General features: G+C 34.4%; 1 protein-coding gene across 1 annotated transcript in view; it reads right to left on the bottom strand.

Moving 5' to 3' along the window:
• Positions 1 to 253: 253 nt before the first annotated feature.
• LOC118193347 (uncharacterized) overlaps positions 254 to 18,733 on the bottom strand; it is a 39,520-nt gene continuing 21,040 nt past the window's right edge. The window contains exon 2 of the mRNA XM_035364425.2: positions 254 to 3,116. Coding sequence (XP_035220316.1) covers positions 1,549 to 3,084 — 1,536 coding nt within the window. The 5' untranslated portion in view covers positions 3,085 to 3,116 and the 3' untranslated portion in view covers positions 254 to 1,548. The remainder of the gene's footprint in view (positions 3,117 to 18,733) is intronic.

Below are 18,733 nucleotides of genomic sequence, written 5' to 3' on the forward strand. Positions count from 1 at the left end.
AAAAGAAAGACAAATAAATTTTCTTTTAGCCAGTTCGAAAAATTATAATTTAGGTAGCTCTTCGAAATTTAGACTTAAAGATTCAACAAATATTAACATTTACTTTTTGGATAATTGTTTCGTAGGAATAAAACATTCATTATTTAAATTCTAAACGCATTTTTAAAAATTCCAATCTACATATATTTCACTTTTGTGGCTCAGAAAATAATTTTTATTAATTTTTCGAAAGTAGTGATGGAAAATATATTTCAGTACATGACAAGCAAATAAAAAATATATTTCTTAGTGAGCTTGGGTTATGTTTCAAAAGCGAGTTTTATCTCGTGTACAGATAAATAATGATATATGCGTGTATTTATATATCTACAAATTTAGAACATTATAGTCAGGGTGCGGGATTTAAAATTTAAGTGCATCGTTCTTTTGAAGACATGCAGATGTTCCATTATTCGTGTACATATCCTGGCAAAATGCTACATCATTTGCAAGGACTTTGAATAGAGTCTATTGCAGTGAGCTTTACATATCACCTATATCTATGCTCATAAAAAAAAAGTACAGAACTTCTTAAAAACAACACAAATATCTTATCCTTACCTTCAATCACCTGAGAGCATTCCTTAGCATTATTTTCAGCCTGATGGGCAAGAACATCACCAGGAAAAGGGTAACGAGCACAAAATAAATATATATATTTATATATCTCTGTATTAATGGTATATATAAAGAATTCTCTCTGGAAGGTGGACTCAGCAGCATTCTCTCGAAATCAAAAGCCACACATGTGACCTGCCTTTCAATGTAATCATCTAACCAGGCAAGGCGTGGGATCACTGAGTTCTGACAGACATTGAACACAGTGACCCTCAGCACGTCTACAATGACACTAATAGGTTACTTTTGATTCATTTAGGAACATAATTGACTGCTGCACAGTGAATATGTGCAGTGCTCTTTTTGACATTGCATTTTTGATTCCTTTATCACCAGTGTATTACAACCTTAGAGCCTGGTTAGAGTACACCTAGTATTCCTGAGAGCGTTTTAAGTAAAATATTACTTCTAATTAGCGATACTATTTCCCGAAGTTTGTTGAATTTCTTAACTTCTGCGCCAGGATATGTTTTTTTCTTTTTTAATCAATCTGATGGCTTTCAAAATAAAAATGAATACCCCTCATATAATATTGTAAAAAAGTCCTCTAAATTCTTGTAAAAACAATTAGAAAATCTCAACTGGAAATCATTCGACTTTTCTGGTGTTCCGCCTATGACGGTATGGAAAGCTCTTTGTACAATGCTTTGGACAATTGTACAAAAGGTGAAAATAATTTTGTGCGTTGGGACAAGCGTTACACCCAACAGTGTCAAACCCATAATATCCTGGCTTCCGAGGTTGCAAATGTCAGACAGGTCACATGGAAGTTGCTGATGTAAAACCCACCACCCTTCTGAGGTAGTTTCTTGTTAAAAATATTGAATGACGGTCAATAAAGAACACTTAATCCCTGATTTGAAGCAAATGAACTCGGAAAATGATATACTTCTAGGAAGTGGTGAGCTGGAGCGCCATGTTACTGTTCTCTCCTTCGCTATTGTACGTTTCGTACGTTTCACCATTTCCTTGTTGAACATCATCTAGATGATGATGATGATGATGCTGGTGGTAGCCATGCCCTTGCCAGGGGTCATCGATCATACGAAGATGCTGAAGATCCTCGTCCTCGCACTCTGAGTCCACTCCTTCATCTATGCACTCATCTTCTTCGTCCACTTCTTCCTCGATGGGTTCAGCCTCTGAATCACTCCGCGAGTTGGACAAGTCCAGCACTCCATCCATCGGGGAGCTATTAGGATGATAAGCAGATGGCTGAGGTATTCGAGGCACTATTACTGAAACAGAATTATTTGGTGCAGAGGACACCGTCATATCCAAAGGACCCGTCTGTACGATATCATGAAATCGACCATTTAAGTTCTGGGCAAGACTTAAATGATAAGGAGCTTGAATGTGATTTCTCCTCGGCTGTTGCATGTGAGCCACAGGTGGTTGTTGGAGTTGCAAAGGAGGCAAAGGAGGTGAATTATTTTTTGTTATAACGGACGTTATTGTTACTGGCAGTGGGGGAGGTGGAAGTTCAGGAATGGGTGTAGATAATCGCTCCTGAAGAACTGGTGATAGTATAGGCAAATTCGATGGGAGCTGATCGTATGCTTTAGGGCGGCGACCTCTTCTAGGTTTCCCAATGTTAGCTTCATCTTTCGGACATTTGTGATGAACTAAATGATGCCGCCGACGGAATCGTCCATTGCACTTCTCGCACTCATACGGTTTCTTTCCTTCATGTATGAGAATGTGAGCTTTAAGTTGATTACTATCAGAAAATCGAGAATTACATATTGTGCATGCATATGGTCGTTCTCCCGTATGCACTCGCAAGTGCCTGCGTAAGTTGGCCACTTGGACGAAATGCCGATCACAGTGATCGCAGTGGTATGGCTTTTCCCCTGTATGCAAACGCATATGTGTCTTGAGATGATGGTCCCTCGTGAATCGCTTGTGGCATTCCTTGCATTCGAAAGGCTTTTCTCCCGTATGAGTACGCTCATGATTCTGCAAAACGTGCTTGTAACCAAAACAGCGGTTACAAATATTGCATACAAACACTTTGTCTCTATTCTGTCCGATGTTATCACCTTTTCCACTTTTTCCGCCATTGTTGGAATTTGTAGAATGAATACCGCCTATGATAGATTCTCCATTGTTGCTGGGGCTCCCATTCGAACGTCGGTTCACATCCATGGCCATTCCTCGAAGGGCATTTGCTAAAGTCGTTCCGCCTAATGGTAAATTACCATGCTCGGCAATAGTAGTACAAGCAAGAGCACTGCTAGCCACTTCGGCACCCAAAGCGGCGAGTGTGACCCCCATGGATGGTGGTCGATCCGAAAGCAGTCTTCGCGGCTGGCTTGAGACCACCGATGCAGGTCCATTGGTGTTGCCGTTCGAAACAGTGCTGTCTGCATCTCTGGAGGTCGGGACATCATTGCTTCCGCCATCCCCCTCCGATTCTTCCTTCATCGTCACTTTCCAGCCAGCCGCTTACGGCTCACCTGGAATAAAAAAAACAATACTTTGTTATACAATAAAAACATAAGTGAAAAATGATTATTCATGAGAAGAATAATTCATTAGCCGAGGGATATCAATATTACATGTTATTTCATTAGCGATATAAATATTGTTACGAATTTTGTATATATGCAAATAATTTTAGTGAAATAATATGCACATTTCAGTATATTTTATATAATGTAACATGGTAGACTTCAAGAGGGAGAAGACAGAGTTACCGGAGAAGTCCACTAAACATTGAGATAAATCAAGCGCCAAGGTGGCGTTGGTTTTGGTGCTTATTTGTTGGCCCAAAAGTTGGCGAGAAATCGCTAAATGTCAGGGTACTTGTCGACCATTTGGCGACATATTTCTCCGATCCGTACGTACTGTAACTCAACTGATCCCTATGTAACTGTAACTGTACCCGGCCTTATGGCACTGTAATGCCTTGCAGCAATTTCAAGAAATCGGAGGTATTGGAAATTTCTCGGCGAACGGGGGAAAACTATATAAGAGACGAAGAAGTCACCAGTTTTTAGTTGAGTTCAGAGTTTACCTAAGAATACTGAGATTTCTTTGTGCAAGCTTACGCAATTTAGGCACTTTGTGTTGCCTTGCGTTCAACATTCTTAGTGGCTTAGAGTGGTTACAACTGACTGTGTCATATTGAGAAGATATGTGTGAGTACGTTTGTGTGAAGAGTTCTAGAACTGTAAAGTACGTTTGAAAAAAACAATCATCGAGCTATCCTCAGTTCCATGGGCATTCAATCCAATAATCCAACTACAACCCGTACGCAACAAAATTATCTTTTAAGTGTTTCTAACTTATAATCAATATTCTCGTATACATGATGTAGCTTAGTAACATTTAAAATCTTAAGCATTAATAAACGGATACGTTGATAATTATCACACCATTTTATCGGAATCGTTTGTAAGGATCCTAAGTTTTACTAACGTTTATTTTATTTTAAAACTGTACTATCACTTCTTATTTTCTACTTCCGACCAGAATTAAATGCTTTAACTTGTTTATGCAAATTGTCTTGCTAACACCAAGTACTTAAGTTGTGGCTTTTTGCCAAGAGAGAGTGAGAAGGAGTTTTAGGTTAACAACCAGTTTTAGTTAAAACTCGGTTTCTGGTTGCCTTTAAGGCCAGAGGTTTAGCCCTCTTGATATTTGCAGACGTATCGTAGTTTTAGCAGCTTGGCGTACTACATACGTACCTTTTTTAAATAAAGGCCAGTCAGTGCTAGGCATTTGTATACTAATTCAAAGTTAGCTTTCAGTTATAGTTTTAGTTAGTAGTTTTTATATTCTTACGTTCAGACCACAAGTGGTTGGTCTCTGTATTCCGAAGTTCAGAAATACCTCTAAAGTATTGAAAATAAAGGGTTTCGTATACCCTTCCTGCTTGTGTTGTCTACTTCACACCTTCTTGAACATAGCTTGAGTAAGCTCCCTGTTCCTATTCAGGATCATTGATGTTTCCAACGCAAATAAAGAGGAAACACAAGTCCTTACACGTTAACCATTTAAAAAAAAAAAAAAATGAAATGTTTCAGATGTTAACGGTCACACAAAAGGATTTTTTAAGGTTTTTTACGCTCTCTTTGAGCTTGCAGTCTACCAGTCTGCTGTTACATTCACTTCTACTAACCCTTTTTGTGTGTGTGTGTGTGTGTGTGTTTAGCTTTATTATTAAGCATAATTTTTCCGCACTTTAGTCATATATAGTACGGCAGCACAATTACAAAATTTTAAAAGCAGCATAGCAGTATACATTTAGAATTCTCGATTCGGCGTTAAGTGTTGGCATACACTCTTCTGTTTTTCAGTCTTTCTCATTTCATCATATCGATGTTCAGCTTGCTTCTAGGATGGCTTTAGAAAACTTTTTTTTTTTTTTTTTTTTGTCTTTTTATCATTAACGTATTTTACAAAATATGAAATATAAAATTCGGTCTTCCAGGTGCATATATTCGGGTGGTGGAACTACGTTATTCAAAATTTGTTGGCTCTAAGTACCGCCATTTTTTCACAATGCGAGGAACACATAAACACATTCATGCAGTTTTTTTATCATTTAATTTGCTTAAAAATAATACAGGGATAATATTTGGTGGCAACAATTTGAAAAGCGATTCTCCATTTATAATAGGCTACGTTAGATCCCGTTTCGAGACTAACAGCCCATTTGAGCTAATATAATAATTCGCTAAAGTATTAAATCAAGTAATACGAATGTCCTAAATACTAATTCAAGAAGCGTGTAACAGAATTAAAAATTTCATTAAAAAAATGTACATTAAAATTAAACTGTATATGGTGACAAGGAATTCAGTTATAAAAATTATGATGTTCTTCTAAAAAAGGAAAGATAAACTATCTAGATAAAGAATTTCGAATAACTGTCGAGCTCATGAAATCCTATACTTAGGATAACACTGAAGGAGAAAAGAAAGGTGATTCTCTCTCCATGGCATAGATTCAAAACTTTTTTTTCCTCTGATAATCCTTTAGGATTTCAGACCACCATAACGTTCATGTGAGTGGCTGAAAATAGATTCAGCCTTTACGTACTCTTACGTAATCTGAAAATAGATTCAACTGTTATGTAATATCTTAGCAACTGAAAAATTCATCGAAAAGGAGACAAAGGCTCAGGGACAAATCTTAGAATAGTCGGAACACATTTCATCAAAGATCTCAAAACGTCGCCCACATCCAGTAACCTTATTAAGAGCCAGAACGAAGGGTCAGAAAGAATAGATTTTTTATTAAGGAATGCAATTCTGTCGTTAAATCGCGAAAGATAGCCTAAAAATTTTACCCATGATTAAAATTATTTTATTGGCAAGAAAAAATATACAGTGTCTCATAAAAGTGATGGGACACTTGTGCTTTACAAAAGGAAACTGTAATAAAATAAATTAAAAAACATGTAAACATTTTTTGTGGGTGTGTTTCATACTTAAATTTAGTAAAAATTTTACATAACATACATTTCTCAAAATATTAAAATATTAATTTAATAAAAATACAATTGTTTAGAATGGAGCAAAAAGTGACTCACATAACTGATGGGACACCATTAGATACTACTACATACTACAATAAAGATATTTTTGGGGGTTTTTATTTTTACTCAAAAGCAATTGGCAATAATTTATAAAATCGTCTGCAGTATTTCTCTCCAGTTTGTTTTGGAATTTTTGCGTTTTTTAGCTCTGTGCAGCCATGAATGCTAAACGAAAAGAAACTTTGCCTGAAATTCGAAAATTAGTAATTAATTTGCATATTGAACGTGGAAAATCTATTACAGAAACTTCTGAAACAGTTAACTTGAGTCATTCAACAGTTTTCAATATCATTAAACGATATAAAAATAATCATATGATTCAGGATAAAAGAAGACCTGGCCGACCATCAAAGCTATCCAATGGAATAAAGCGAATTATCGTTCGAAATATTAAAACAAAATCCAAGAATGAGTGCTCCTAAAGTTGCTGCTGATTTACAAGCATTATATGGAGTAATTATTAATCCTGAGACTATTAGAAGGGTAATTCGATCTGCTGGATATCACGGTAGAGCAGCCAGGAAAAAATTCTTCGTGAGTAAAAAGAATAGAAAACTTAGACTGGCTTTCGCAAAATCCAACATAAATAAGAATTCTGATTACTGGAATGAAGTTATATTTGCTGATGAGAGTAAATTTAATATATTTGGTTCTGACGGTAGAATCTTCATGTGGAGAAAACCCAGAGAAGAATTTCGCAAACAGAACTTGGTGCCAACAGTAAAACATGGTGGAGGAGGAGTTATGGTATGGGGGTGTATGTCATCCGCTGGCGTTGGTAATTTTGTTTTTATTGACAGTATAATGGATCAGTACAAGTATATTGACATTTTAAATCAAATTAATCATTTGAAATCTTCAGCACGAAAATTGAACCTTCATAACGATTTTAAATTCTACCATGACAATGACCCCAAGCACACTGCTTTGAACGTTAGACCTCTGGCTGCTGTGTAATTATCCTGAAATAATACAAACACCACCGCAATCTCCAGACTTAAATCCCATAGAGAATATTTGGCAAGAATTGGAATCAAGAATTCGCAAACACACCATTTCTTCAAAACAACAATTAAAATCGGTGCTTCAAGAAGAATAGGGTAAAATCACTCCAGAAATCACAAAAAAATTAGTCGAATCCATCCCAAGAAGATTAAATCATGTTTTAAAAGTAAAAGGAAATCCAACAAAATATTAAAAACCTTTTAAAAAGTAAAATTTTTGGATAAATATTTGATGGAAAAGTAAGTGTCCCATCACTTATGTGAGCCAATTTTTGCTCCGTTCTAAACAATTGTATTTTTATTAAATTAATATTTTAATGTTTTGAGAAAATGTATGTTATGTAATAATTGTTACTAAATTTCAGTATGAAACACACTCACAAAAAATTTTTTCATTTTTTAAAATTTATTTTACAGTTTCCTTTTGTAAAGCACAAGTGTCCCATCACTTTTGTAAGACACTGTATGTCAATATGCTTCGTATCAATCTTTTCGATTTCGCTGTTGGTAAATTAGAAGAAAGATCATAAATTTAAAAAATCTAACATAAATTTCTCAGCTTCTATGTTTTTCTGATAAAATTTTGAAAAAAGTTGCGGACAATAATATTCTATAATCGCACACTTTGTTGTGAAAGTATTAGTTTAAAATATGACTCATTGATGATACAGTGAAATTCATATTTAACGAATTAAAAACTCAAAGCATCGGTTTAAGTAACAAAGTTGGAAATGCTTTGAAGTCGTATGTAGATTTGGCTTTTGTAAATACACGCACTCATCTGAAAAATCATTCGCGTTTTTTTCTTTCACATACAAAGAAACATATCCTTTTCTTCTAGTAAAATTGGAATAATGAAAATAACATATTGTAAGACAGCGAAAGCAAAGTAATAATTGTTACAAACGATAATCAAGAAGGACTTCTACTTTAACGGCGGGGGAAAAAAAAAAAAAGTACTGCGCATGCGCGTAGTAAAAGTCATCTAGTGGGAAAACAGAACGAGTAAAAAGATTTGAATAGAAGCTAATAAAAAATTTTTGAATTGTGGAAGACATTTAAACCAGTCGAAAAGTCTATATGTCAGTCAGATTGGGAAATAACGCAAAATTAAAAAAATATGTACGTTTTAATTACAGCAAAATTCCTTTAAATCCAGATTTCTTTCAAGAAGCTCCAGATTAACGTTTGTGAATTCGAAACTACTAAAGGTAAGACGTTTTAAATTAACTTTAGAGTGAGAAAACTCAATACGTGTTTTTCTACTCTGTATGCAGACTTTATATCACTCAGTGAAAACTATCAATTATAGTAACTTTCACTGAATAATTTGAAAAAATTTGTTCAAAATTACGAACCTTAAACTATGTCAATTGTCAATGTCTAAATTTCTTTCAACTCAGTTGATGGCTTCAGTGAAAAATCTTATAGTGATATATATTAAAATATATAAATACAAGATAAAAAATATGTAAACCAAAAATATAACCTAAATTAATGGCCTTTAATTACCTCATTTTAATATGAGTATTTCCTTTCTCTGTTCTTAAAATAATAAAATTTATTTCTGGACTGCGTTCTTTCTAGATCATTCCACATCATATGATTTACATAACGATGATAACGTAGCTACTTCGGAACTTAGTTTCAGTTCTCGAAATTTTGAATTCATCTCTTACTGAGCTTTCGTATTGCATAGCTACACACTTTGCTTCTGTTCTCGCTGCCACGAGGTTTCTCTTCTCACCGTAAAGCCATCAAAAATGTAAAATGTTTGAAATAGTCACGATTATGGTCAATTGTGGCAGCGAATTCCAATCAAAATAAAAATGAATATTTAATTTGCCTCAGCTGACAAGTTTGCTCTTAATTATGGCTCAACATTTGTGCACATCCGTTTTTCTAGATATTACATATATAACTGATAAATTTGAAGCATCGAATAGGAACTATTCAAAATTAAGTCTCCCTTCTCATTTTTTATTTCCTTGTACGAAGTATTGAGTGAAAGTATTGAATCACGAAAAGATCCGCATATCACATTTCAACGAAAATATCCATTTTGATCTGCTCTCGAATCCATTTAGACGATTTTTTTGGTGACATCTGTACGAACGACAGAATAAAGGACTATTTTTTTCCAAAAAGGTTTGTAAAATGGATTCAGAAAGGATTTTTTTGTGACGTTTGCACATACGTATGTATGTATCTCGTATAACTCAAAAACGTTCGGCCATAGAATATTGAAATTTTGTATACGGCACTGCTATATCATGTAGTTGTGCACCCTTTTTTTGTTGCAATCGGCCGCATCAAACATTATGTATATACATATATGCTTCCACCGGTACCCGGCTCCATGAGCTCAGCATTTTTATTCTTATATGCTGGGCCTTAAGTAAATGTGCATGCAGTAATTGTAGAATTATCAACAGTTTAAAAGTTTAAGAGGCACTAGGCCTAATGAGGCCGCCATTTGTTTACATTCGAACTTTGAGTCAAATGGCGAATTCAATAAGTGGGTGCATCAACTTCAGTGTCTTTTTGCCCAAAGAGACCAAAAATTAACTTTCAGTTTTGTGCATCGAAAGTTTTATGTTCTTGCCCGTTGGCCAATTTGCTTGTTTTTACCATAGAAATTCTAATTTTAATTTTAAAAAGTTGTTTTTTAACTGTTTTTAAGTGTGTTTGTTGTTTTATGCTTTTTTTTTTTTTTTTTTTTTTTTTTGTTTTGTTTGTTTGTTACAATTTTTAAGGAAGATGTTCTGACATTTTATGTATTTTTGGCTTGCCGAGAAGTGAAATGAATTGATTGAATGAGAAATGTATCTTTAGTGAAATTGCAGGAAATAAGATTAAATGAAATGCAACAAAAAATGTATATAATTTAATAACCCGTACAAGGAACGCATGTGACGTCCACATCTGATATTTCAAAATAAGAAGGACATTGTTTTCAGTTTATATTGAAAAAGATTATGTATCCCATATCTACTGCGATATTTAATATTATTGATCTTTCATGGATCTTTGTTCTTTTCGTGCTCTTCAAACAATGATTAACTTGTTTATTCATTTTCGTAATTCGTTGAACTAACAAAAGGATTTTTGAAAGGAATGTATTTCCCAAACATATGTAATCTGAAAGCCTGAAGGAACTCTTTTAATTAGGTTATAAAATGTTACTTCAAACATAAATGATTCAAACATTACGATTTGCACGATTGAGTCGAATAGGAAAACAAAACAAAATTACATCATGAAATACAGCTGAAACAGCTTCTCGGCTGATTTCCATTAAATATAATTTTAAGAGTAATAATGCAACTTTATAGAGATAATCGAATTTTACTACCCTTTTCTACAAAATATGAAATTCCTTACAGGTTTTACTTCTCTCTTCCTTCACAGGAACTACAGAAGTGGTTCAGACAATTCGGAAATGAACAAACTAAAAGCCGTTTTGCATTTTTGCTTTTTTAAGGTATTCGACTTGCAAAGTTTGAGAAATAGTACAAATATATTATCAAAGCATAATTTTTTCTTTTTTTTCTTCTACTTTGTATTAAAATATGTTAAAATTTCTGATTTCTAGATATGTTCCGTGTCGGAACATATCCCCATTTTGTCTTTTTTCCCTTCCTTGTACAAAGTACAGGAAGTATTGTAATCATGAAAAATTTGCGGTATCATTCAAACGAAAATATCCATTTTGACCACTATCGAATGCAATTTAACTACGTTTTTGCGTGATATCCGTACGTAAGAACAGAATAAAGGACTCTTTTTCCAAAAACAGATTATAAAATGGATTTAAAATGGATTCAGAAAGATTTTTTCCTGAGATATGTACGTACCTGGCATAACTTAAAAACTAAAAGCCTCAGAACGCTGAAATTTTGTATCATGCTATATCATGTAGTTGTGCACCTCCCTTTTTGGTTCAAATTGGCCGTACCATAAGTGTACACACACATATATATAGCGTGCTGACCACTACACTACGAAGGCATGCTAAGAAGGCGGGAGAAATACCTTATATACTCCCATTTTTAAAGGGCGACTGGGGTTTAGGGGACTCAATCGCCAAATCCTGGGTGTGGAGAATCATCATCCACCACCCTTTTAGTTCGGGCGCGAATGTAGAGATATTACGTTATTTGGAAACAGGAAAGATGAAAAATGAGCAACGCCCTCGCCGGGAATCGAACCACGGACCTCTGGAAATACGCGCCCAGTGTACAGACCAATACTCCACGAAGGCACGCTAAGAAGGTTTGAGAAATACCTTATAAGTTAATAAAGAAAATCGAATGGTTCAAGATTGAATTTTTCCCCTTAAATGCCAAAAAATTATTATTATTATTATTATTATTATTATTATTATTTGTGATTTACTAGTGTATAAAATTCTTTAATTTATAATTTTGTTACAAATGGTATGCCAAAAGAGTTCTCACAAACATAATTTATAAATTTTCAACCGTTAAAGCACTTTACTAATATTGTCATGCAGTTTTATTACTTTATGAACTAGAAAACTAGCAACTAGAAATAAACTAGAAATATTTTAATTTTTACGCCCTTATACGAAGCATTGTAATCGCGAAAAATTTCGGACGTCATATTTTTAAGAAAATTTTGAACGCTCTCGAATCCATTTGAATGATGATTTTGCATAACATTGGTACATACAGACAGAATAAAATACTCTTTTTCCAAAAAGGATTGTAAAATAGATTTTAAATGGATTCAAAAGAGATTTTTTCCGTGATGTCTGTATGTACGCACGTACGTACGTAAGTATGTACTTACGTAAGTATGTACTTACGTAAGTATGTACGTACGTAAGTATGTACGTAAGCATAGTTCAAAAATGACTAGCTGTAGAATGTGGAAATTTTGTATATGGGACTGCTATAACATCTAATTGTGCACCTCCTTTTTTCATAGCAATAGGTCACACCAAACGTATATATATATATATATATATTTCCATTCTGTTACCTGGCTCAGCGAATGCACTATTTAATTCTAATATATTGGTAAATTGTACAATTTTTCTTTTAAAAAAGATTGAATTATGTTCCTGTTTTTAAGTTTTTATACCTTTATTTAATCTGTATACAATAGTTGTAGAATTATCAACAATTTAAAAGTTGTTTAAGTGGTATTAAGTGTAACGAGGCCCTCTATTTGTTTACATTTAACATTCTTAGTAGAATAGTGAATTAAGATAGTTGATGCACCACTTCAGGGTCTTTTTCCCAGTGAGATCGATAGTTACTTTTAGTTTTGTGCAGCGAAAATTTTGTCTTTCTGCCCGTTGACCAAATTGCTTGTTTTTACGTAGAAACTCTAATTTTAATTGTTAAAAAAAAAAAGGGGGAGGGGACTATTTTTAACTGCATGATGTTTTAAATTTTACTGTATTTTACAAATATTAATGAAGATGTTTTGATTTTTGCCTTGCAACAAAGTGAAGACTGAATTTATTGAATGAGAAATTTATCTCTGGCGAAATTCGAGGAAATAATTTTAAATGAAGTACAGCAAAAAATGTATGTAATTTAATAGGACGTACAAGAAAGTCATGTGATGTCCACATCAGGTATTTAATTTATTGAAATATTGTTACGAGTGGTCTAAATGACAATATTTAAGTCTGAACATGAAATCTGTAAGATTCTGTGAATAAAATTTCTTTTTGGAAGAAAGTTAAATTGAGCAATATTTTTCACGAGAATCTGCATAGAAACGCTCGTTTCTTAACTTAGCATCAGAAACCTTTTTCCTAAAACGATATCTTATTTTTAGTTAAATAGAAATTTAAACAATTCGCTTTGAATTTGCTTACTGGAAATAATGTCTAAGATTAAAATTTAATATGTCGGTTAATTTTTATTGCACTGGAGCAAGCACACTCTATGTATAATATTTTTTATAATGAGCATAATACTTTCTTAAATGCAAGTGTAGGGAGTGAGAGAACGTAAAAAAATATATCTTATGATTTTATTAAAAAAATTAAAATTTAAGGATGCCAAAACATGAATATGTACTTCATTTAAAATACTTTTGTAACTGAACGTTTACGAAAATAAAGACCTGGTAAGGACTTTTGTAAACCCAGTGTGCATGTTACAGTAAGTCCGATTTATCGGTTACTATTAATAGTAACCAAACAAGCCGGATAAAGGGAATAATCTATGACAGGGACCAGTCGTTATTAATAAGTCCCATCAATGAATGGTAAATATAATAATTTTATGCGCGTTCAGTTTGAGATTCTTCATTACGCATGAATACGATTCCTGCGTCAATGCATCACAATTGTGCAGACTTATGGTAGCTAATGTGAGTGTTCGAGTTTATTTCAGCCTGCTGGCAACAGCTAAAAAAAATCAATTAATTTATTTTCCCTCCCCCATCTGGATGGCGGCTCCCGCATTTTTCAGAAAGCTCGCAAATACTTCGCGCCCGATAGTTTCAAATGTTATACGTTCTGCTTAGTGTCAATGTAATCTTCTTTTATTTGTCAGTTCCCAGGGTAAGCATAAATGATTTCAAATTTTCGCAAATTTTACTATATTTATAAAAACTGCAGAAGATGATTTAAAAGTCAAGTTTTGACTTAATATTTGGATATGATCAAATAGGAAGAAAAAAAAAAAAAAAAAAAAAGAACACACATCAGTTGTTTGCAAGAGAAGAGTATAATGCGTTTTTTGCAAGGAAGATAAGGAAAGAAAGGAGAAGACCTTTGGAAAATCATCCGAAGATTATCAGTTACTATCAAGGCACGATAAGAACTTAAAAAACTCCTCGTTCCGGCTGAGAATGAAAAAGACCTGACTATTCGTTACTTTTCTACATCAGAATTTTCAAATAATTCGTAAGATTCATATTACAGTAGGCCACTGCGGGAGAAGCAAAATGATAAAAATGTTTGAGACAAACTATAAGGAGATTAAAGTCGAAATTATGATACATCTAAATTCTTTGTGAACCTTTTCGAAAGAAAAAAAAGCATTCCAAGAATTTTTTTTTTTTTTTTTAGTCCAAAGGGATTTGATTCCCGAAGGACTATTAGTTTCGTTTTGGCATTTTGCGTCGGACTCATAAATGTCGGTTCACTTTTCAAACTGTTGCCACAAAATGTTAGAGTCCTGCATTATATTTGAAGAAATTAAATAATGAAAAATCTGCATAAATGTATGTATATTTCTCGTATTGTGATAAAACAACGGTACATAGAGTCATCGAATTTTGAATAACGTAATCCTCCAACGAATATGAGCAATGTGGAAGACCAAATTTGAAATTTGAAATTTGTTTTATGATCGATTTCCTATTTTTTAAAACTTTGACGAATTTTTGATTAACAAACTCAAGGATTTCAAAGCGAGCAATGGCAACGTTGTGCAGAAAAAACATTTTTATCTCCAGCGCGTGAGTCTCTGTATCGGAAATTCTAAAGATATGCTCGTTTTAAAACTATTTTGCGATATTGCTGTTGCACTGGATCTTATGGTTTAAGTGCGAGGAACATGATATTTAATAAAGAAAGGTAACACACAAAATGTTAAAAAAACGCCCCTTTGGACGTAATTTAAAATCTGAAACATTTCAGATTTTTTTTTTTTTTTTTTTTAAAGCGAAAAGGGCTGTTATCCTCGAAATGCAATTTTGCTTTGAATGATTATGAATGCGTCTTTTCACTTTTCATTCGAGTTTTCAGCCATTCGGTAAAATATAAGATATTTATCTTTCAAAATTAATCTGTCTGTTGTGGATCGACAAACTAAGCTATTTGAAAGCAGTATATGTAGTTCTAAGTAATACTCGATTTTTACTTTTGAATCCGATTGATTTAAATAATAAAAACGCATTTCATTTATGATCTATTCGGTTAAAAGTATTCAGTATTTTCATAGATTGTGTTCATATATTTTATTATTATTATTTCATGTTTTGTAAAACTTGAATGAATTTTTGATCAGCATACTCAAAGAGCTCAAAGCATACATGGTTTACACTGGTGTGCAAAAATTAAGGACGAGACGGTTTTTTCAATATAACTTTGTACAAAAGCTTTCTAAATCAACACATTTAATACCGTAAGATCCCCAATACTTAAGGACATGAGTAATGTAAGCAACACTTACTAAAAGAGAAATCAGAGGGATAAAAAGAAGCTTTATTGAAAAAGTAGCATGGAGCGCAATGCGACTGAAGGCCGAAACATCCCTGTGATGGGTGTTCAGCAAGAAACATCCGGTCTTTAATAGGGGATATGATCTCCCCTCACTGCTAGGCAGGTTTCACAGCGTCTGCCCATGCTGAGAATGAGGGTGTCAATGAGTTGTTGAGGCATTGCTGCCCATTCGTCTTGCAGCGCCAATCGAAGCTCCGGAATCGTTACTGGTGGTAAGGTACGAGCTGCCAAGCGTCTGCCTAGAAAATCCCATACATGCTCGATGGGATTGAGATCCGGAGATCGTGCCGGCCAATCCATACGTTCAATATCCTCACTCTCTAAGAGCTGTTCGGCAGCTACTGTGCGATGACATGGTGCATTGTCTTCCATGAAAAGGACCCATAGCGTTTCTAAAAAGACGCACATATGGAAGAAGAATCTCGTTACAATAACGGGTCCCGTTGACTGAACCTGCGTCGAAGATGTGAAGGTCTGTACGACTACCAAGCGTGATGCCTCCTCAAATGAGAACACCGCCACCTTCATACCTGTCCCTTTGAATGATGTTCGAGGGATGATTGCGGCTTCCCCGCTCTCTCCAGATGAGTATGCGATGAGAATCGCTACTCAGACTGAATCTGCTCTCATCTGTAAAGAGACTCGTCCCCATTCATTGTCTCTCCAATTCCGGTGTTCCCGGCACCACAGAGAACGCCTTCTCCGATGGGCAGGCGTTAGAGGTACACACCGTACAGGACGTCGTGCAAACAGACCACCACCGTGCAGTCTTTTGGCCACGGTAAAACGCGATATCGGTCGTCCAGTCGCCTGTGTCGTGTGTCTAGCGATTTCTTCCGCTGTCTGCCGCCTGTTTCTTCTGGCCTGAAAGGCAATATACCGGTCATCTGCGGGTGTGGTTCCTCGTGGACGACCACTACTAAACCCCCGGATAGCTTTTCCTCTAGTTTGAAATTGTCTCCAAAGTCGTGAAACGATGCTGTGAGCAATTCCGAACTCTGCAGCCACACTTGTCACACTGCGGCCTTCCTCCAACTTCCCAATGATTCGACCTCGGGTAAAAGCATCCAGATGTCGTCTAACAGATTGATTATTCGCCATTTCTCGCTGAGGCAGCAACTCGGTGTGATTTTAACTGCTATACGGCATGCAATCTCTTTGCCAGAAATACTGATCTTACACCGACAACATGCTTTATACTACTCAGACACTCCCCCATTACGTCTACCTGCATATCTGCGCATGTGCTACCGTACATCACTTTAGTTAATCTCCAGATTGGTCTTTTGTCCGCTCTGCCTCTTCGTTCAGCTGATATGCTAATTTTTCGACTTCGTCCTTAATTTTTGCACACCAGTGTATGCGTGTTGGGACTAGAATATTTTTCTCTCCAGCGCGCGAGATTGTCTATCGGAAATTCTAATGCTGTTTCTAAATTTTTCGTGATTTTGCTGTTGAATTAAATTTTATCGGTCGTAATGCAAAGAAAGTGATATTTAATAAATAAAATTAACGCAATAATAAATAAAATAAAACGCAATAATTTGTGTAATAAAACAACACAAAAAAAAAGACAAAAAAAAAGTTTTGTAAGCCATCTTACCCAAAAAATTGAACATTGATGTGATCAACTGAGAAAAACTTGAAAAAGTATAAAAATGTTTGCCAACAATTAACGCTGCATCTGAAATTTTAACATATGTAGCTATTAAAATTTTTGTGATTTTGTTGTTGAGTTGTATGTGGCATAAATGCGAGGACAAAAAAAGGAAAATTAGCATTAGTGGGTGTAAGAGGAGACTGGTAGATTGCGAGCTCGGAGAGAGCGTAAAAAACCTAAGCCGATCCTTCTGGGCGACCGTTAAAATCTGAAACCTTTCAGATTTTTTTTTTTTTTTTTTTTTTTTTTTTTTTTTTTATAAAGACAAGACATTGAGTGAAATTTGAGGAGTCATGTTGATCTCATTGACATGCAATCACAAACGGGAGGGGAGACTTTAATGGTTTATCAAGACCAATTAACGAAAGTTGTTCAGTTAAGAACTTTAGACAGAAAACTGGAAGAGGAAGTTACTTATCATTGGATGGACAATATTTGAAGCGCCATGCATCTTTCAAAGTGACAATGACCAGGATTCTGGCAATGAAATTATTAAAGAAATTTTTAGAATGTGGCATGAATTCAAAATTGTAAGCCGTCTATGTTCGACACCCAAATTGAGGAAAATAAAGTAAGTCAATCTATTATTGGTGTTATTTAACAGATATACTTAAAATGATAGTAACAGGAAATAAACATATTATCAAAGTATAATTTTTTGGCTTTTCCTTAAATTTTGGGTTAAAAATGTGTTAAATTTCAAGATTATTAGATATGTTCCCACATTTTATATTTGTCAGATATTTGTCGCGTATATTTATTAAGGTATTAGGAATTAAATGGACTAAAATCTAAATGATAAAGTAAAATTTCTTGCTTGAGTACATGCACTTGCTATTTTTTGAGAAATTTCTCTCTTTCTTATTTACAAAATTGTCTGAAAAAATTTTATATATATATATATAATAAGGTATTTCTCCCGCTTTCCTAGCGTGCCTTCGAAGTGTAACTGCACGCTGGGCCGGTATTCCAGAGGTCCGTGGTTCGATTCCCGGCGAAGGCGGTTGCTCATTTTTCATCTTGCCTGCTTCCAAAAAGTACATAATGTCTCTGCATTTTTCATCTCTGCGGCCCCCCAAAAAATCCTTATGTCTCTACAATATAAACTCACGTTTAGTGCATTTAATTCATAATACTTCATAGAATATTTTTGGAAAGTCTCGTGAAACTACTAGAGCAATATTTTAAGTTAAAGCTTTTTTTTTTTTTTTTTTTTTTTCGTAACAAAAACTTTGGAGAAAATCAATTTTTTTTTTTTTTTTTTTTTTTTTTAAAGGTTCAAAGTAAAACAAGCACAAGCAGAAGAAAAAGAAAATGTTGCCAACCATGAAAATTCAATTGCAAAACTAATCTCGTTCCCGGACACATGATTACAAACAGAAAGGGTAAAAATCATCTTCTAAACATCACCATAAGTATTCAAATCAAAAAATTCTCTTTGTTTGTAGTTTGGTCAGTGCAATTAAACATGAAAACATGTAAACATGTAAAGTTGTTTAGAGCAGTCTTTGTACCTCTAGACATCAACTTCCGGGTTCTTAAACAGAAACTTCCGGTTCACAAGAACAGCGTAATTTTTACTTCTAACGACCGGAGAGACATAATAAAAATCGCTTCAAATGTAAAAATTCAAAAATCCTTTGTAA

Source organism: Stegodyphus dumicola, chromosome 4 (genome assembly GCF_044657685.1).
Source record: "Stegodyphus dumicola isolate Sdum_Otavi_A_Nest chromosome 4, ASM4465768v1".
Taxonomy (NCBI): domain Eukaryota; kingdom Metazoa; phylum Arthropoda; class Arachnida; order Araneae; family Eresidae; genus Stegodyphus; species Stegodyphus dumicola.